Below are 21,124 nucleotides of genomic sequence, written 5' to 3'. Positions count from 1 at the left end.
GTTAAAGGGCTGTGAGCTCCGGTCCAAATGGAAATTATTTGGAGCCCTGTCCTCTGTTGTTTCAACATATAAACAAGGGGAAAGCTGCAATTATCTACAGTCAGAATGTTTATTATATGCTTTTAATGTGATTTATGTTGAAGACTGAATGTTAGACTAACCTTCTAAAAAGCAAATATGTATCACATGAAAACCGTGTGAGTAATCTATATTTGTACACACATATATTAATCATCTGATTGCTTGTTCTTAAAAGTGCTGCCAGCTCACAGATCGTCATATGACCTCCAGATTGAGGCAGGGCAGAGTTGCACTTCATTCTGGTTGTGAAACCGTAAGCGGCTCAGTTCTGTTACCGCTGCAGCAGCTGTTGTGTAACCTGTTTCTGCCTGATTCATGTCTGTGAACTACAGGGTGTGGTCACTGGGGTCTTTGATAGCCTATTGTCCTGCAAGGAATGTTTCCAGTCTCTCCCCATTTCCAGTGGGACAAAAATATGTAGTATTTCCACCCAGAGGGTGCCACAGAAAATGAATGTGCACCCCATCCTGGCTGTGGGCTTTCAGGAAAATGCCAAATATATGTTTGTTCCAAATTTCTTCCACCTTCTTATGATTCTGTTTGACTGGTGAGAGACAAACACATGTTTAATGCTCCTCTCCTTTTTTTTTTTTATGTTAACCAGGTGGTGCCTTGGTGACTGAGGTTTGGATCAGGCAGTGAGAAGGCAGCTCCAGGGTCCAGTCAGTCTGAAGGTAAGACAAAAAAAACAAAAAACAAAAACAGGAGGCCGTTGGAATCAGAGCCAGACGGACTGGAATGCAGCCAGGCCTTGGAATGAACAGTTCCTCCACCCCTCCCTCACTAAAGTGCCATACCCCCCCCCATAATACTGCATTTTTTCACCACTTTTCCTTCTCCAGTTGCTTGATTTCTCAGTCTGTCCTCCTTACACTGCATTTTTATTTCCCTTCTTTTTTTCTACTCCTCGTCACCACATACTGTGCATGAATCAGTACTTGTAGTACCTCAGTGCTTATGATTAAAATCCTAATAATTTCCTTTCCATACAGAACCATAGCCCCTCTTTCTCTCTTATTAATTTCTCAAGAACATGGGGAGCCATTTGAATGTGAGGCAATGGAAATGTTTTTAATTGCTCACTCTGAATAAATTAAATCATCAACTTATTTTGTACATAAATGTATCTTTAGCATTTTATTTTTGAGCTTTCAATTTTTAATGTTAATATGGTAGTTAGGTCATTTAAAAGACTTTATGTAAGATGTAGAGCTAACTTCCACAGTATTGTTCTTCTTTTAGATTCAACAAACAGTGGTTTCAGCTGAATTTCACAAGTACTCCAAATATTATGTCTTTTACCAAACTAGTTTTAACCTGATGGCACAGAGGTGAAGTGATTAGAATGTAGCTTCACAGCAAGAAGGTCCTGGGTTCAAATCCGAAGTTCGCATGTTCTCCTGTGGGTTCTTTCCGGGTACTCTGGCTTCCTCCCACAGTCCACAGACATGCATGTTAGGTTAACTGGTGATTGTAAACTGGCTGTATTTTTGAATGCAAGCGTGAATGGTTGTCCATCTCTCAGTTTTATCCCTGCAACTGACTGACGATCTGTCCAGGGTGTACCCTGTGCCTTTCTCCATGAAAGCTGAGATAACCTGCAGCACCCTCATGACTCTAAATTGGATGGATGGATGCATTAAAACTAAGAGAAAATCAGACACAAATTACCCAGTATATAATGTATGCAAAAGTTAGCTTCCTTCATTATCAGCTTCAAAATTAAAGTAATGCACAGATTGATACATCTATACTTAAACTTTTCAGTTGCCAGTTTATTAAACGCATAGTTAAAAGCTAATACAGACCAAGATAATTATCCTGTAAAAACATTTTCCCTCTTTGCAAAGGTTATAACAGTTTATTTTCTGACAGATGCTTTTAAAGACGTCGTTTACCAGGTTTCATGTTAGTGAAGATAGGCTAAATAGATTTGGACTGGTGTTGCTCCTGGAGTGTGAGAAAGAGCCGATGGAGACATTTTTAAGTGAAAATCCAGTTTAAACATGAAGTATAGCCTGCAATAGATACGCAAAGCAAACAGTTATGCGCATAAATCTGCAAAGCAGAAATTCCAGGTGCACTTCAGCCAAGATGAGAACCTGAATATTTGTGGCAAAACATGGCCTCGTCACTCAGCACTCAAAGGAAAAGTCTCTTTGCTGCCAAACTGGCTTTCATTCAAAGCCAGAGTTAGACTGCAGTGCCCTGATCCCCCCAGCAGATGTCAGACTGATAAACATTACTGTGCTGCATACAGCCCAGACTGAAATGCCTTGAGGCTGGAATATTCGCCCACATTCTTTGAGAGCAAGCAAATCAGCTTGAGCTCGAGATGTGATAAAAGACACAGCGGTGCGTAAGGTGGAAACTCACAGATTCGGACGTGAGTCAAGGAGAAACTGAGAGGCTGGGGATAATATACACAAGAGAACCAAGCTGAACACAGAAACATCTGAGGATATACATGCTGCACGGTAATGGTGGTCTAGATGAGGAGGGCTGGAGCGAGAGAGAATGTAGGGTAATTGCAGGAGAGGAGGAAAGAGAATTGTAAATAATAGAGGAGAGTTGGGAACTCCTCGTACGCAAGGTTTTGTCTTGCGTAACGGCTGCATAAACACATACACGCACAAGTCATGCACAGAGAGACTCTATACCACCCACACACAAATATCAAACAGCCCAAAAATGTGTGTGCTGAAGAATCCAAGCTAGAAATTGAGGCTCAGTGTGCCAGCTAATAATACATGTAAACTCTTTTCTCCCACTGGCTAAAACAAAGCTAATGACATAAACTTGGTCATTAGAGAATGCCTTATCAGAGACTGCCTCTTCTCATAACAACATTTATATCTCTCCCTTGCTCCCACCCACCTCCTACACCCCTTGCCTCCTCAAAAACAAACCATTTAGTAATTCCCTCCCATCTTTTCATTCCCCTTCATCTTTTTCTTTCCTTGTCTCTCACATCAGTTCATTCAGCCTTACCTCTCTGTCCTCTTTTTTGCATATTTTTAGTTTTCATAGGAGAGACCGAATGCCAGCCAGATGCTGCCCCTCCTCTCGTCGCCTGTCTTATAACTAACTTAGTGATGGTGAGTGTGTAACATGTGGTTCCAGTTAACACATATGATGGCAGACTCTAGCAGCAGTTAAATTTAGCGCAAAAAAGACAAAGAAAGCAGTGAACAGTCACCATGTAAAGGTGGCAGAGGATGGGAATGAAAGGCCTTTCTCAGAGGAGTTTAACCAGTCTGAGCTAGTATTTAAATACTACCTTAAAAAAAGACTGAAGCATGCATTCCTATGCATCAGCCAGAATGCCTTTAGGTTGTCTGAATAAGACAGTATTGAAGCTAGTATTCATTATCCTTGAGGTGTAACCTACATGGGAGCCAGGAGCTGATAGACAGATAGTGACAGGTACATGAAAGTCATTGATTACAGAAATGATGTGGGTGTGAGTCCCAAAGGTAATATTAAACAGGAGCTGCTGCATTTAAATTCAGTGCGGCATCATCACCTGAGATAAGAAAACAAGAAATGCGCCGACAGAAACATGATAGGAGTCGTCTGTGTCATGTGTTGCGTCAAGGTACTTGCTTCTTTTTTTTTTTCCCGCACGTGTGAGAATAAGGAATGAGATCGCAAAGGCAGTGAGAGGCAGTCACATTTGTGAGTGGCCTATGCATCATGCGTGAGATTAGTGTCAAGAATTTTCTCTGTCTGTGGCTGACCTTGTCTCACATTGATAATCCATATCATAGATCACCATGTTGTCACAGACTGTGGATATGTGAAGCATGTGAGACAAGACTGCTACAAAAAATAATTTTCATTATTGATTAATGTGAAAATATTATCTTTACTTAATCTTTGCACTATTAAAAAAAAGAAGAAGAAAAAAGAAATCAACAAGAAATGTAGGTGACTTTTTTTGTTTTGCAGTGTCTTCTTTTGTTCAACCAATAGAACAACAACAGAATAATTTACGCAAGAAATTGAAAAAGCGGCATCTTAGAAGCTGGGACTGTGGTTGCAAAATCACTTTAATGGTTAATCGATTTTCAAAATAGTGAATCAATTAAACCTTTTTGATCCATTATATGGGAAAGTGTTTACACTTACACTGTAATCTCACAGAGCTTTTACATCCTCTTATCACTGTAGTAGAAAAGGAGTGCTAAACATGAATCATATTGACAGGGAAATACATGTAAAGCAGGATAGATACACCTAGATTAACCAAGGATTTTAGAGACTTCCAGACCCTGATTGACACACAATAATGGGCAGATGGTAGGAGAACTGAGAGGGAGGCAAAGAATTAAAACAAGAGAGTCAGTAAGTCAGCTGCACCCAGGTTCCAGGTTCGTGTCATATGAGTAAAGCTGACCACTTGCAGAAACCATCACTTCTGTCCCAGTGGGAAACCAGCAATAAGAGCTAATACACATGGAAACCCAAAGTGCAGGGCTTGGCTGGATTATGTATGATTTTTCAAATCTGACAAGTCACACATCCACGTTTGCAACATGACAACCATGACTGTATATTTCCAAGTGACTGTTGTTTTCTTTCATCCATTCTGGAGTGCTAATTTTTATTTCACACAGCATCCTCTCCACACCTCTCCCGCACATGACTCCACTGTTCTCTGCCTGCCTTCCTTCCCATCACTCCCTCCATCTGCCCATGCCTTTTTTCCATCTTTCTGTTCTTCCTTCCATCCATCTGCCCCGCTCTTCCCCCCACTCTCTCTCTCTGCTCTTTACCCAAAGCGTTTAAAGTCAACAAAAATGACCACAAATAAACCTCCCCCCTTTTTTCCACACGCAGAGCTTCTCACTGTCCAAACTGCTTACAAACCGCACACATCAAGTGCGTTATTTCACATTTATGAAATATGAGAGGAAAGGTTTAGATGTGGAGGTATTAGAGATATACTAGATTAGGGCTGCAGAAGTCATAATGACAATCAGTTTGGTAATGAGGTCTTCTCTAAGTTGAGTTCTGTTGGGGGGAGTGAGTTTGGGCTTTTAGGGACAGGCAAAAGGCACTGCTGCGAGGAAAAGGGGTGCGCTGGATTTATAATACAAGGAAAAATAAAAGTATCATCATGAAACGGATTGTGGCACAATAAATGTTTTATCTCGATTATCTTCTTTTGACACTCTTTGGAAACCAAAGCTGTGGCTGAATGTAAAACGTGATTAATTACCCAGCCTTAATGGATGAAGACAGGTCTAATGACAGAGAGAGAGAGAGAGAGAGATGTAGATTAGAGATTTTTCTTTTTTTTCTTCTTTGTTTTTTTTTTTTACTAGAGTAGAGGTAAGTGTAGCAAGGAAGGCAAAAAGGGGATAAAAAAGGAAAAAAAAAGGGGGGAATGTAATCCTCAGTGAACAGAAGAAATAGGCACAGAGATGACTGTGGGCGGATCAATAGTGAGGGATGACAGAGGAAAGAGGTGGAGACTCAGCAGCAGCTTGACGGTGGAGGAAAACCCTCTGCTGTTTTTTTTTTCCTCAGGATTGTTTCATATTGGTGTATAAGAATTTTTTTTTTTGAGCGATGAGTGAGTGTTGGGGATATTGGGGGGAGGTGTGGGGGGTGGGAGGTGCAAAGAGGGAGGAGGTGGAGGGTGATTGAGAGGGAGATGGCGAGGGGGAGAGACGCAAGGAAACCGCTGCAGTGCATTGTTAGGCTGAGCGCACACGGGAGAGGGAGACAGAGAGAGAATCCCCCATTTTAGCTCAACAATATTACAGCAGTGCAGTGATATCTACAACAATGGCAGACTGGCACTCTCAGCACTGCTACTGATCTTAGTGATGGCACATCAGTGCTCACATAGTCAGTCTAACTGTTGTTTAACATGTCTGTAATTCATTGCATGTCAATATTCTGATATTTTGTAATTATCAAATCCGTTATGTCAAATTATTTACATGAAAAGTAAAATTGCTGCAACTTATACATTAAAAATTAAATGTTACAGGTAATAAAATATGTTGATATGTTAGTTATTGATAACTATACTTAAAAAAAAATATGATACATTTTTTAAAAATAATTACAGTAATGCATCACATCTCTATTTAGTCCTAATCTTTCCCCTCAGGCATACTGACTTACTAACCGGATCTCTTCTAAGACACTGCACTGGAGAGAGAGCAGCAGGGAGCGAGAGAGAGAGAGGGTGAGGGAAAGAGAGAGAGGGAGAGAGAGAGTGAGTGATCGAGCAAGCGCAGGAGGGAGAGAGAAAAAGAGACAGCACAGGAGAAGCAAGAGAAAAGAAGCTAGAGCTGAGAGAAAGAGAGAGTCGCAGGAGGAAGGAGAAGAAGAATGCTCGGTGTCTGGGTAACACTTTTCCGCTTGTGTCCAGGGCCTTTGTGAATACACCATGGGATGCATCGGCTCCAGGAGATTGAGTAAGCTCCACTTCTCTTCGCTCTCTTACTGCAGGCTAGAGGGAGGTTGGGGTGAGGGGTGCAGGGGTGGAGCGGGGATGGGGAGGATGGGGGTCCAACAGGAGCAAGGGTTTATACATGAGAGCTGTTTGCCTCCTTTTCTGTGCACTCTCAAAGCAAGCTGTGGACGTATGGTCACAGAGGCTGTATGCACAGTATACTGCCTAGATGTCAGAGAGAATCTGTGTTAAAATGTGCTACTGTGTGTGGCTGCATCCCCCACCTCCCTGTTCCCCTTCCTCCCTCCTCCCATCCCATGATTTATGATGCTGTTTGGCAGTATGTATATGTGTGAGTAGGAGGCAGAGGGATGGAGAAGAGAGAGAGAGAGAGGGAGGCGGGAGAGGGACGTGCGGTGAGACTGCTTATTTATAGGGAGACATAGCTTGGAGAAAGAGAGAGGGGATAATGCCATTGTCTGGGACGTTTTCACAGTTTATTGTCATTTGCATGAATAATAGGCATAGAGGGGGAATAAAGAAAGAGCAGCAGAGGAAGAATTTCAGTGCAGGCAGGGAGGACAAGAGATGGGCGGATGGCGAGGGAGAGGGGGGAGAGGGAGGGGCAAATGCATAGACGAGGGTGTGTGGCAGTGATGGGAGTTTTCAGGTAAGGATAGTCCTGGACAAACCCGTAGTTGTCGTGTCGACAACACCAGCACTGCTGTGAAGTGTGGAAAATCAGAGAGGTGCTGGGTAAAAAATAGAACTCAGGTAAACAATCACTTGTTTGCTTAAATACATTCAGATATGTTGCAGTGCGCCCTTACACATCCCAGTGTGCAGCATCAATCACGTGCCGAGGTAAAAATAAACACAGACTTTCTTTGGTGTTAAATATTCATGTGTCACTTAGCACATCCAGCTCTTAAACATATTTATGGCACAGCATGGGTCTGGACACAGTAGGCACTCACTCTTCTGAAACACTCAAGCACAACCTTTACAGGGGTCGTGAATACCAGAACCAGGTTGCAAACAGGATCCCCAGTGTGCCTATGCCAGTCCCCATTCTAAAACGAAATGTAAATTCTTCATAAAGATCATTTTAAAAATATCTAGAATATGCAAAAAAAAAAAAAAAGTACAAGATGACACAGTTAGGAAGGCAGGTGTGAACTGAATACAGCAGAAACAGCAAATACAGCAGCTCTGGCTGTTTTTTTTTTTTTTTTTTGACACAGTGCATAGCAGGAGAAGCGACTGAGACCCTCTTTCAACACTAACAGAACATACAGAAGACCCCACAAGCCTCCAGGTGTTGGAAATAATGTGACTGAAGTAGGCAAAAAGCTTTGAAAAGGTGCCCCATTAGTCTAATGGTGAGCCACCTGAATACTCATTCTCCTTTTTATACATGTGATCCTGGAAGCTTAGGAATTTAATAACACTGCTCTAGTAATTACAATTATGTTCTTGAGTCAGGGATAAATGATGAAGGGCTGAGATAAAGGAGAATATGCTTTTAGACCAGCAGCCCAGAGCAGTGGAGATTGTAGATCTACTAAAAGGAATATTTCCCTTCAGTTTGCAAGTGTTATCTTAAGCTGTGTGCACTATAATCTAACACGAATGTGTAAACAAACAGTACTTAAGAGAAGGAAGACCAGGCATTTTCAAGCAGCTTGTGTGCCTCAGTCTGTGATTTCCTTGTAAGCAACAGAATCAGCAGCAGTGCTGCCTGTCCAAAGGCGTGGTTGTGTTTATCCTGGGTGAGAATGACTTCAGTGTGTGCTATTGATCGCCCTTCTCAACTGCAGTCCATGCTGCCAAACAAAGATCAACAGGAGGAGCAGCAGGCAGAGGGACTGGCTCTGCCGTTGCATGGGACTAGCCCTGATGTATCTGTCTGCCTTCTACCTCTCCCAGCTCCATCATATCTGGGAGTGTACTCTGTGGCCAGGCTCTGATAACAGTTTGTACTACTGTTCGATTCTTTGCAGAAACGATATGCCTGTGCCCAGCTGTTGATATAGTATACTGCATAGTATCCCCCAGGAAACAGTCCTATATTGGTTCTATATTTTTGTATTAGAAATGTGAGCCTTTATTGCTTTATTTTCTTATTCTGCCCTAAAGGTTAAATTAAAACACCTCAAAACTTAAGGCAAAATGACAGTGATGCATGTTCTCAATAATAAAATGAGTTTAATTCAGACCCAGTTGTGCAATTCAAGGCTGGCATAAATACTAGAGTTTATTTTTATTTATTTATTTAGCTTGTATTACAAGCAAAAGGTTTGGCATACAGTCTTATCGTCCTGATTCCATATAATCACAGTAGGTTCGGTATATGTTAATGGTGGTTTTGCGGTACTGACTGTTACTGAGTCAAGTGAAGATAGATATTCATACAGTAGATAAAATGTCTGCATCCATCCATCACCACTTCAGAGGGTAAAAGGCCTTGAGATGCAGCAGATGGGAGATGAGCATTCTTCTTAACCTCGTCAGTGACAAAAGGCACTAAGATCTACAACAAAATTAGAGTTTAATTGCATCATTAAGAACAACTTCCTACAGCAAAAGATAGTGCCACTGTAAAACTCTCATAGCCCCATGATGCTGATCACATTTCTAGATGTAATGCAGACCATGTAATCAGTAATAACTGTGCCAAACGCTACACTTGAGCTAATTTTCCTGTGTCCACTTACCAGGCAGTACTATACCTGCGACTCCTTGAAGCATTAATCACTGTAATTTAGGGCATTGTGTGCTTTGTGACTGTAACTACCATAGTTCAAGCTGCATTGGTGAAATCATAGATATGAATGTGGGACATTATGATGACTTTCACCTGTTTGTGCGGCTCTTTATGTAGACTCTTCACTTCCAGTTAGCTGACACACTTTGCTGATTCAGTAGGCACTAAGAGCCCGATCTGTGCATTATGTGTGGGTGTTTGTGGGTGTGTACATGCTCAAGGCTGGGTTTCAAATCTCAACATTTTCCTGGGACTGTGGTGACTAAAATCTGTTTGTAGCAAAAAGTAATGACTGTGTTTAAGGGTATCTTGTTTATTATTTGTTTCCTTGTTCTTTGACTGAATAATTTCAATCTACACTTCATTTCATTAAATTAACTGTAGAAAATCATGTTTACATTTTGAAACATATTAAAAAAAGAAAATTGGCACTCAGCTCATGCAGTTTTCAGTACTCTGTTTTAGTGTTTTTGTGTCTGTACGGTTGCACATATGTACTGTATATGTTCATGTATGGACCTCCAGTTTATCTGCCTCTTGTGGTATAGTGCTCTTACTGAATATTTTAAATTACACGTGTGTGGGTGTCAAAGCGTCATATGCACCAATGTTACTTCAGCGTTTTCTTCCATCGCTCTTTTTCTACAGCGAGGGATTCCCTGCCATTAAATTTAAAACCAAACTCCCCCGTCACACCATGCCTTTACACACACACACTCAGTCAACAACTGACACCATGTCCCAGATTTGCCAGTTCGCAGTCTGCCTGTAAACTAACAAATCTGGCAGAGGTAGAGTCTGATTGATTGGCCCCTGTTCAGGTTGGAAAAGCCTTGTGCACAGGAGCATATTCAAGGTGAATGATTCAGTGATGTAGTACTCAGAGACATGGTGAGACCTGATGACCATTGTTTGTGGATGATATGTGTGCTCAAACAGTATCCTTCAAGATATTCAAGAATTTTAATGTAGCAGATATAACTTAGGGTCTTTAACTGAAAGTGTATGTGCGTGAGTGCCTGTCATTTCTCTGATGTGCAATATTATGATTTGCCTTGTCACTGATACCAGGTTACAAACCTGGATGATTATAGGTAGAGAAATATATATTGTTGTGTGTATGCGCATGTAAATCTGAGCTTGTGTGTATGTGGCAGATCAGAAATAAGAGGCCTGTGTGTGGGCACATGATGGCAGGCGATTCTGTAAACAATGTGACTCAGCTACAGAGTGAGTTATGAAATTGAAATATAATGCCGTGAAGGAGAAAATTCATCTCTACAATTTGATCTGTGTGTGTGTGTGTGTGTGTGTGTGTGTGTGTGTGTGTGTGTGTGTGTGTGTGTGTGTGTGTGTGTGTGTGTGAGACTGAATATATGTGCATTTGTGGACGCGCTCAGCATTAGTGTGCGACCAGCACAGGTTGTCTCTGTGTTATCTGCAGCTACTAACCACTTCAGTGCTGATAAAAAAGGCCATGTTCTCACAGATGGGAAGTCTCCTTTGAATATCAAAGAGCAAGAAAACAAAGATTTCCTGCATACAAAGAGCTAGCTGCCTCATTGCCTCATACTTAAATGATTTCCTTTTCTTCTACAGGTTTCTATCCATTCATCAAAACAGAACTGATAACAGCATTTCCTCCTTTTCAGGTCTAACTGTTCATTATATATTGAACAGGCTATTAGGATATTTATTAGAGTCACGATGATGGGCTGCAGGTACGTCTGCCAAGATACTACATGCAGCAGGTTTTTAAGCTGCATGTAGTATCTTGCACAATGTCTGCTGTAAGTTATTCACCCTGTATCAGTGATGGAGACCTGCTCGGGATAGCAGCCACATTCATGCTTGGACAGATTAACGAGGCATGTTAGGAAGGGGCACGTAACTTGGGAGTGCCACTTCACCAGGTTAATGGTCGTCTCATGCTGTGCTATAATGTCAGTAAGTGTATGTCAGAGTGTCTGCATGTGACTAGATTATGTCCTGAGACACAGTTAGCTCAGTTTTTTCTGCCATTTCTCCCAGCCATCTGGGCTCTGGTCCTCAGCTGTGTTCTTGCTGAACTCTGATGCTCAATAACCCAGCATCTGTACATATCGCTGCAAAAGGGCTGTCATCCAAGCCGGTACCCCATCGTGGCAACCAGCCTTACTGCAGCTGTCACGGTAAACAAGCACCAAACCCCCTGGATCCTCGCTGTTATTGCTGCAGGGCACTGGGTGTTAAAAAAAAAAAAAAAAAAGACAGATGACGCTCAAATGATTCCCACTTCAGCAGGAGCCATCAAGCCACTACAGCCAGAGCTGGAGTTGACAATGAGGCTGCTGCAGATCTTTGGTTGTTCGTAACGCACAGTCGCATTACTCCCTCCGCCCTCCCTCCCTTATCGCTTCTTGCTTCTTTTCCTCGTCTGAGCTAAGCCCAACTCCCCTATGACCGCTGGGGGGTATCCAGAGCACCGCACCGCTGTGTGTGCGGTGGAGGAGGGAGAGTGCCAGGGGAAGAAAAGCTGGCTCAGAGCTCTGGTCATGTGCTCTGTTGTTGTTGCTGTTTCCTCAAGGAGGGATCCGTCCTGCCTTCTCAGGAGCTGAATAACACATTCGCTCACTGTGCTGCTGAGAGCCCAACAGCATCACCTACTTGAGTGCAGAAATACAGTGTGCCATGATAAAAAGAAACTACTGAGATGCTGGGGAATGACTACTGACCCATCATCTATAGAGATTTTCTGTGAACTACAAATAACTCACTAAAAATGGCATGATTTAAACACAAACTCTTGTGCCTCACTTCACAAACATTGTTTGATGTAATCTCATGAGACTCACAGACATTAAATATAATGTGTATACAACTAAAGCTGTATATACAGTTAATATAATGTTTCTGGTCCATTGCTGTGCAAAGGCTGGAGGTCTTCCCAGTGGTAGGTTGTACCTACTCTTTTGCCATATTGTGATTCATGCGTGGGGAGAGTGACTGCTAATCTGCTAATTGGCCGAATGAGGCTGAGGGATGCAAGGGAGAGAGACTGTAAAAGCTAAAGTCAGAGAGAGAGGGAGTGGCATGGTGTGAGTCACTGTGCAGTGTACTATACACTATGTTGCTGGAGGCTAGACTCGTGGATGTACATGCATGTTTATGTAGTTTGTGTTTCCTGGGCAGAATTTTAACCCGTGTGAGGAAGAAATCTGGGACACTCTGTCCCATCCAGGCAGAAAATGAGACATCTCTCTATCTAACTGACATCATGTTAAGTAACCTCATCACCCCCACAATCCTCAGTGCAAACAGTCATACACACCTGATTAATCTTTCCAAGGTCACACAGAGTTCACTTGAAAATGAATGTGTGAAGATAGAGGCAAAGTGATCTTATTTCTATAGTTCTTGGATGGCAGAACTGACCTTCCTAACATTGGCGCCAAGCAGCCAAACTAAAATTTCACTGAGCATTATCTTACTTTGGTAAGATCAATTCAAGTCAATTTAATTCAGTTTTATTCATATAGTGCCAAATCACAACAGTTGCCTCAAGGCACTTTATATTGTAAGGTAAAGACCCTACAGTAATTACAGAGAAAACCCATCAATCAAAATGACCCCCTACTGTCACTTGGTGACAGTAGGAAGGAAAAATTCCCTTTTAACAGGAAGAAACCTCTGACAGAACCAGTCTCAGGGTGATCTGCCGTGACCGGTAGGGAGTGAGGGGAGGGAGAATGGAGAAAAGACATGCTGTGGAAGAGAGTCAGAGATTAATAATAACTAATGATTAAATGCAGAGATAAACACAGACAGAGTGAAATGAGGTGAATGAAAAAGAAGAAAGTGCATCATGGGAACCCCCCAGAAGTCTGGGTCTACAGCAGCATACCTAAGAGAGAGTTCAGGGTTACCTGATCCAGCCCCAACCATGAGCTTTATCAAAAAGGACAGTTTAAGCCTAATCTTGAAAGTATAGAGGGTGTCTGTCTCCCGAATCCAAACTGGGAGCTGGCTCCACAGAACATTCAGGATTTAACATTAAGCCATCGAAGAGGAGCCAATATGGTGTCCTCTCTTTCAAGTCCCATCCATCCATCCATCCATCCATGCATGCTCGTAGAGGGGCTGTCAGATCCATAACATCGTGTTTGGCTAACAATTATACAGAACTTTTACAGTGAAAAACTGATACAAATTTCTTCACTGACGCCATAATACAAAACAATCTTCTCCTTCGGTTGGTTCCTTTAGGGGTTGCTACAGCAGATTATCTGCCTCCATGTCACCCTATCCCTAGCATACTTCTCTGTCACACCAACCCTCTGCATGTCCTATTTCACTATATCCATGAACCTCCTCTGAGGTCTCCCTCTTTTCTTCCTTCCTGGCACTTCCATATTCAGCATCCTTTGTCCAATAATAGAGTACAAAAAAATGGGAAAAAAAGGGGTATAAATTTTGGTTCATCCATCCTATCTGCTTTAGTGAACTTGGAAATAAGTCCAGATAGTGTAAATATCACAGTGATACTCCAGCTTAAGAATCAAATATATACACATATATACATCTTGAAACCCTTTTTTCCTTTTGATCCTTGGGGCTGAGCTAGCTGCTTATACTAACCCATGTACAGTACTAACTGTAATCTTCAATATGTCTTGGAGGCATCTTATATAAAACAAAGCCACGAGGGTATAATCTCTTTTGTATCATGGGACTTGGACTGGAAGTTTATAATCACACAGTCAAGACAGCAGAAAAATAAACACAGTGCAACATGCCTATTTAATATTTGCTCATTCTCTGTAAACATCTTCTGCATACATAGAATCGTCTAGACTTTTCAGGATATGAAGTTTGGTCAATAGCAAAAACACTGGATGATAATCATGTTTGAGCATGTAAATAGCCTGTGTGGAGAGCAAAAGAGAGATGGCATTTTCCAAAATGTATTGAATTACAATCAGCTATCATCTGATACCAGTTTAGTCGACTAAACCGGAATCAATTTAGTCGACCAAACTGCATTTGTAAACACTGACAGGCAGAAAGAAACCGAAATCATGGCCTGGATCTCCACTGCCCTAAGATACGGTCCCCTAAAAGAGGATAAGTCAGCAGTCTAACTGATGGTTTGATAGATTGGTATTTTTTAACTCTTCATGTAAATATTATCAAGTTTTATGTTAAAAATTATTACTATAGTCACCATGTACATGCTGAGATACCAGCTTAAAGTTACTCCAAGTGTTAACACTCTCTTTGTAATTTTACCTTGAGACTTAAAGTGGAATCGTCAGTGTGAATGTCCCTTAGGTGAATTTAATCTAGTAATATCTATCCAAGCAGCTATTTATACATACAATAACGTCATGCATCTTCTGTGCAGATGTCCTGAGGTATTAAGAGAAACAAAAGCAAAAAATAACTTTGGCTGGTTGAGGGAAACTGGGTCGAAGAAAACAGGATGATAAAACACAATCTCTCCTTGCACGCAACACTTCAAATGCATGAAAAATTACAGACTTATGATATATACCAATACTTTACATACATTGCCCACTGAAATGAAAAGATCCTCCATGTGATTCCTGTGTACCAATAAAACATGGACATCCTTTGCACATCCTTTTCTGCACGAGTGAAGACAGCCAATTTCTGGAATGAAGCCTGTCCCTTGTCTACTGCCCTTGCAGTGATTTGATGTGACTGGACGGAGTTCAGAGAGAAGGGTAATATCTGAGAGCCCAACAGAGACAGACCAGAGCTGATGTTTCTGAATCACTGGGTCAGTGGGTCACAGACATCACTGGACATCAAGAGAGCCAACAACTACTGTGTTTTTTTCAGAACTCCCGAGGAATTGCTCATGATTGCCAAATGCAGCTGCGAGAACTGTGGCTGGCCCAGCAACACACATGCAAACTAAGACACATACACAGACTCACAGTGCGCTGATACAGGAGTAAGCTCCTCTGAGAGTTGTACACACAGAGCACAGACCCTCTGATACAGAGGAGCACCTAGAGACTGAGGCCGTGTTTAAACTCCATTACCAGTACTGACTCTCTAATTAAACCAATGTTTTAATTAGGATTTGGACAGCCAGGAACGAGGAGGGATAATAACGTTCATTTATCCAACAGAGAGGGTGTATTTCACAGGAGTTCCATATACAGTATGCAGGGTGGACAGCTTTGTATTTGATCTTCTTTTAAGTAGTGCATTGCTAAGTGTTATGGTGGCATCAGTATTTACTAGGTTTATAGTAACACAGTAAAAGCAAAATAGCCCATTAGAAGTCTTTGATATGGGAGCCTACTTGTATGGAAGTTCAAACGTTTAGTTAACAAGATGTAATTAAAGAATGTTAGACATTGCATGCCCAAACAATTGTCACTTTACAAATATGATTTCTAGTAAAATCATAGTAAGGTAATGATGATGTAGTGATATTTTTTTAAAAAGTGCACTATTCCTCTCAGCTATGCCTAAAAATTTGACCAAAATTGTGGTGGTGTGAAAGTCAAAACCTGCAGGTGGCTGATAGAAGCTCTCAGTTAAATAAGGTGCTAAAGGTCTTGATGGAGACATATTAGACTGACCAATAATAATTTGAATCATAGAATAACAAAATTTATATGACAACCTCAAAAGTTTGGAGAAAAAATATTTTATTTATACCAGCCTGATTCACCATGAACACTTAAAGAAGGTCATTAACGCTGAATGCAGGCAATTACATTTTAAAAAGCTTCTCCTCCTTGTGGCCACTAACTGAACTGCAATCAGCATGCCATTGCACTAGCACTAGGTACACTATATTGCCAGAAGTATTCACTCACCCAACAAATCATTGAATTCAGGTGTTCCAATCAATTCCATGGTCACAAGTGTATAAAACCAAGCACCTAGGCATGCAGACTGCTTCTATAAGCATATTGTAATAGGATGCCACCTGTGCAACAATTCCAGTCATGAAATTTCCTCACTACTAAGTACTAAGTAGTCAACTGTTAGTGGTATTATAATAAAGTAGAAGCAATTTGGAATGACAGCAACTCAGCCATGAAGGCCACGTAAAATCCCAGCGTGGGATCAGTGGATGCTGCTAGGTAGTAGGTTGCCAAATATCTGCAGAGTCAATTGCTACAGACCTCCAAACTTCATGTGGCCTTCAGAATAGCTCAAGAACAGTGTGTAGAGCTAGAGATAGAGTAGTGTGAGAGCTTCATGAACTGCACAATGCAAAGCGTTGGATGCAGTGCCGTAAAGCATGTTGCCACTGGACTCTAGAGCAGTGGAGATGTGTTCTCTGGAGTGATGAATCACGCTTCTCCATCTGCCAATCTGATGGATGAGTCTGGATTTGGTGGTTGCCAGGTGAACGGTGCTTGTGTGACTGCATTGTGCCAAGTGTAAAGTTTGGTGGTGGGGGGTGGGTTGGTGGGGTTATGGTGTGGGGTTGTTTTTCAGGAGTTGGGCTCGGCCCCTTAGTTCCAGTGAAAGGAACTCTTAATGCTTCAGCATACCAAGACATTTTGTACTATTTTATGCTCCCAACTTTGTGGGAACAGTTTGGGGACGGCTCCTTCCTGTTACAACATGACTGCACACTAGTGCACAAAACAAGGTCCATAAAGTCATGGATGAGCGAGTTTGTGTTTGTGGAAGAATTTGCCTGGCCTGCACAGAGTACTGACCTCAACCTGATAGAATACCTTTGGGATGAGTTAGAGCGGAGACTGTGAGCTGGGCCTTCTCGTTCAACATCAGTATCTGACCTCACAAATGAGCTTCTGGAAGAATGATTAAAAATTCCCATCAACATACTCCTAAACTTAGTGGAAAGCCTTCCTAGAAGAGTTGAAGCTGTTATAGTTGCAAAGGGTGGGCCGACATCATATTAAACCTCATGGATTAAGAGTGGGATGTCACTCAAGCTCATATGCGTGTGAAGGCAGACAAGCAAATACTTTTGGCAGTATAGTGTATATAGGCCCAGACTAGCATCCCAGTTAAAACAGCGATGATGCATACAGAATCAACAGGCCTGCCTGGCATCTTGTTGATAGATAACTTACTAAAGGTGCATTGTTATTGTTATCTGACTGTATACATAAGAATATAGGCTGTGGCTGGGCAGCATTTTTTCCAGACATCCATACTAACTAAAAGGTGAAGAGCCACACACTGAACTGAAACATGACACAATACTGAATTATGTTGTATTTTGGTATATAACAAACACAATAAACCTGGGTCCTTTTTTTTCTTTCTTTCAAAATTCAAGAACTTTCTGTTACTTTTTGTATCATTTTGTTGACCTCAGGACATTTCACGTACAACCACTGCCCTACACTGAATGAATGAGGTTAATATTTACTATTTATATTTTCTATTTTTAATGCACAAATTTTATGCATGATTATCTATGTGGATCTAAAAACTTACTGTAATTTACACCAGTGAGAACAGGTGAGATGGTCACCCCTGTTTACAAGACTTGGTATTCAGATGGTATTTGACACGGCACAGAGGATGTTGATGATTCTACACAGTTTTGCACATTGTTGGTGCTGAGGAGCAGAAAAGAATAGACATAAAGGTGACTCGATTTTCCTGGAAAATCTGTCGGGACTCACTGAGATTGAAATTAGTCCACAGACTCATACAGGTAACAGAGGAATTAAATGGGATGCCTCAGATTCATCGCAATCTGTTCAAACATCTGTCAATAAGTGCAAGAAAACTACTAAATATTTTTATGTAAAGAACCTTTGTTTATTTTAGGTGATAACCCTTCAAAATAATACCTAACCTTTCCACTGAAAAAAGATTTCTAATAGGGGCCAGTACCATTTTTCCTCCACAGAAGTATGTTTACTGTTCTTCTTATATTATAATATATATTTATTATTATCCGGGCATCTCATGACCTTGTTTCATCTGAGATATTGGTTTTCTTTTGGAGGGAGGTATTACTAAAAAAATAAAATGGAAAAAAAAAAGAATTGCAAATGTAGAAATTTTAGGAGGAAAAGGTTAAATCGAGGAGAATGACTGCCGTTTAACTCGATTCCTTATTAGATTTTAGTCACAGCTCCATAAAGGTTTGAACATTTTGTGGAAGCAGTTTTGTCACTGAATTTAATCAAGAATAAATATTAATGTTTCTCTCTCTTCTCCCCCTCTTCTCTCTCTTTCTGCGCCTTTCTGTCTCTCTTGTTTAACATGTTCTCAGCGTCAGATGGCGTGCCAGTCCAAAAGGATGGGGAACAAGTAAGTCTTCATTGATCCCGCTGGCTCATCTGTGTTGTTGGCTTCCTCTCGACAGTGAACTGTTGTCCACTCCACCTGAGGAACCAACATGGCCACACGATGAGCTATAGTGCCAGTGCTTATGCCAGTAGATTAACAGAGTAGATCACGCCATGGCAATGTCAGTCGTTTCTGCCACGCTTCCTTTGCCAAGATGGGGTGGCGTGGCTGGAAGACTGAATAATCACTGGTTTGATTGGCTTATTGCTATTGCCAGGGTGTCTGAAGCTTGTTACAGCTGTCTGACAGAGTCACTCCTCAGCACTGGTTCAAAGCAGAACAGCAGAGGCATCACTCTCCTCTTTCTCCAACTTCCTACACATCATTATTACTGTACATCTTCCTGTCCTCTCCTCTCCCGCTGCTTCACTGATCTCGTGCTTTAAAACCGATGCCTCTGAGACAGGACACAGGAGTGGGAACCATTTTGGACTAAAGTGTAGAGACCTTCACTTTTCCACCAAATGCACTGTGGACTGATTGCATCATTTATTTATGCGTCGTGCCCCAGAATGCCCCCTGGTTCTGCAGAGAGAAAAAAGAGAGAGAGAGAGACACACACACACACTTTCTTTTATATATACCTTATATATATCTTATATATATATATATCAGTGTTGTCAGGGCTATTGGAAAGCTGCTCCAGGGAGCCCAGATCCACCACTCAGTTGGTGGCTAACTCTCTCCTCACCCCCACTTCTGTGAAAGGAGAGCAAGGCAGAAAAGACCAAAGAGTGAGTGCGGGAGGAAAAGAATAGAATTACATGAGGGAAAGAAGAGGCAGACATTAATCAACAACAACAACAAGGCTCTGGATACATGCCTCGTGTAGCTGATGGGGATAGTAAACACTAGCCTGGTCATCACACTCTTATTATTATACTATTGTAAACGCCATGGATCACTGATGATAATTAACAAAGTATAGTACTCCAGTATTTTTTGGTAGAGAATTTTCTTTTTACTTTAGATAAAGAGTTTGAAGTATATAAATAAAACACTGTATGAATGAATGGCTAAAATGTGACTTGTAAAGTGCTGTGAGCGGTCAGTATAATTAGAAAAGGGCTAAATAAATGCTAGTATGTTTACATTGCATTAATAGTATTGGTACTGTGTTTACATAAGTAAAAATTCTAATTAAAATTCAGTTGAGCATATTTTATGTTGTGGTATTACAATTTTTCCTTGAATGTGCTGCAATATGTGAAAATAGATGCTGAAAGTATGATGAGGAGACTGCCGCTCTCATTGCTGTATGCTAAATATATAATAGTTTTTTCTCTGGGAGAGCTGGTTTCTCCCACCATTAAAAACATGCTAGGTTTAAGTTGCCTCTTCAAAAGAAATAAAGAAGAAGAAACTAAGGCCCTGTTCCAATCTGGCATCAAAAACACACAAACATGTACTAAACCTCCATGAAAATCATTTTAATTTTGTTTATTACTGAAATAATCACAGGGAGATTATGTTTGTAAGTGCATGAATCCTCAGTATCACAAAACTGGTGCTGCACCTTCACCGAACGTAGTCAGTAAGCCTGGATGGGCACAGACTCGGTGTTTGGGGTACCCTACAGTACCCTATCATAGCTTTGACTAGAAAGTATGAGCTAATAACAAAAATCTAGGATAAAAAGGTTTGAAGTCTAATTAATTATTTGAATGTTCATCAGGTAGATTTTGAGCCAGGCTACATGTTCCCCCAGTTTTGTGTTATGTTATGCAAACTAGCTGCTGTCTGTAAAGGCATCAGTGACCTTTAAGTGAAGGATCTTCTTTAAACTTCTTCCACCAGTGCAGCTCACACTGCATTTATCCAGAAAAAGCAGACATGTACTTTTCTGACATGCGCAGGTCTACATTTGTGTATTTTGGGAACAGACTTCTGCAGTTTGGATGTTTTCGCCCAGTCTTCACAGTCTGTCGCCTGTGTACATCAACAGCCGAGGGGAGGACAAAATTTCAACTCAGCCAGTAGCACACCAGTGTCCCCAGTGCAGTTAGTGTCAGTCCAGCTGATAGAGAGAATGGTGTGGCAGAGGCTGCTGCTTATCTGCTTTGTTCTCAGCATCTGCCCTCACCCCATACACAAACACATAAACACATAGTGTCCCCTTCCACCCGTTAGCCTCAGTCCCCTGTCTGTGTGCAGCATCAGATACAGTTCAGCACAGTATTGATATCTCGCCTCGTGCTCTCTCTCACTCGCGCACACACAATTTTCTGCTGGCTTTCAATGTTTCTGGCAGCACATGTAACCGAAGAGCAAATTCATTCATCCGTAGCGTATTCAGTCTGCTATACATAACTAAGCAAATATAAACTGATCCCTGTTTAATCCCTTCCCTTCTCCCTGTCATTCTGGTCCTTCACTTTCCTTGTTCCTGGAAAATCCTGTGTGTCTGTCTCTCTTCTTTTCCTCTCCCTTCTCTTAATTTCTTCCTCTGCATGTCTGATGTGCAATCAACCCCTCTGCCCCTCCTCCCCCTATGCACGTCAATGTTCACTCCGTCCTGTCACTCTCTTACTCTTTCCTGCTCCTTC

At 41.5% G+C, this 21,124-nt stretch overlaps 1 protein-coding gene across 10 annotated transcripts in view; it reads left to right on the top strand.

Moving 5' to 3' along the window:
• fam131bb (family with sequence similarity 131 member Bb) overlaps nucleotides 1-21,124 on the top strand; it is a 35,126-nt gene that overhangs the window by 2,429 nt on the left and 11,573 nt on the right. For 5 of the 10 annotated variants that reach the window (XM_030749520.1, XM_030749522.1, XM_030749524.1 and 2 more), the window contains 2 exons: nucleotides 686-755; nucleotides 18,502-18,539. Coding sequence is in view for 3 of the 10 variants with exons in the window: in XM_030749519.1 (XP_030605379.1) it covers nucleotides 6,491-6,518; nucleotides 18,502-18,539 (66 nt within the window). In the remaining 7 variants the exon portion in view is untranslated. Of the gene's footprint in view, nucleotides 1-685; nucleotides 756-3,102; nucleotides 3,180-6,341; nucleotides 6,519-18,501; nucleotides 18,540-21,124 lie in introns of those variants that run through there. The other 5 variants (XM_030749527.1, XM_030749519.1, XM_030749518.1 and 2 more) reach the window with 2 other exon arrangements.

The sequence above is a fragment of the Archocentrus centrarchus genome, chromosome 16 (genome assembly GCF_007364275.1).
Source record: "Archocentrus centrarchus isolate MPI-CPG fArcCen1 chromosome 16, fArcCen1, whole genome shotgun sequence".
NCBI lineage: Eukaryota > Metazoa > Chordata > Actinopteri > Cichliformes > Cichlidae > Archocentrus > Archocentrus centrarchus.
Note: the sequence above shows the minus strand (reverse complement) of the source record. Positions and strands in the feature narration are given on the sequence as shown.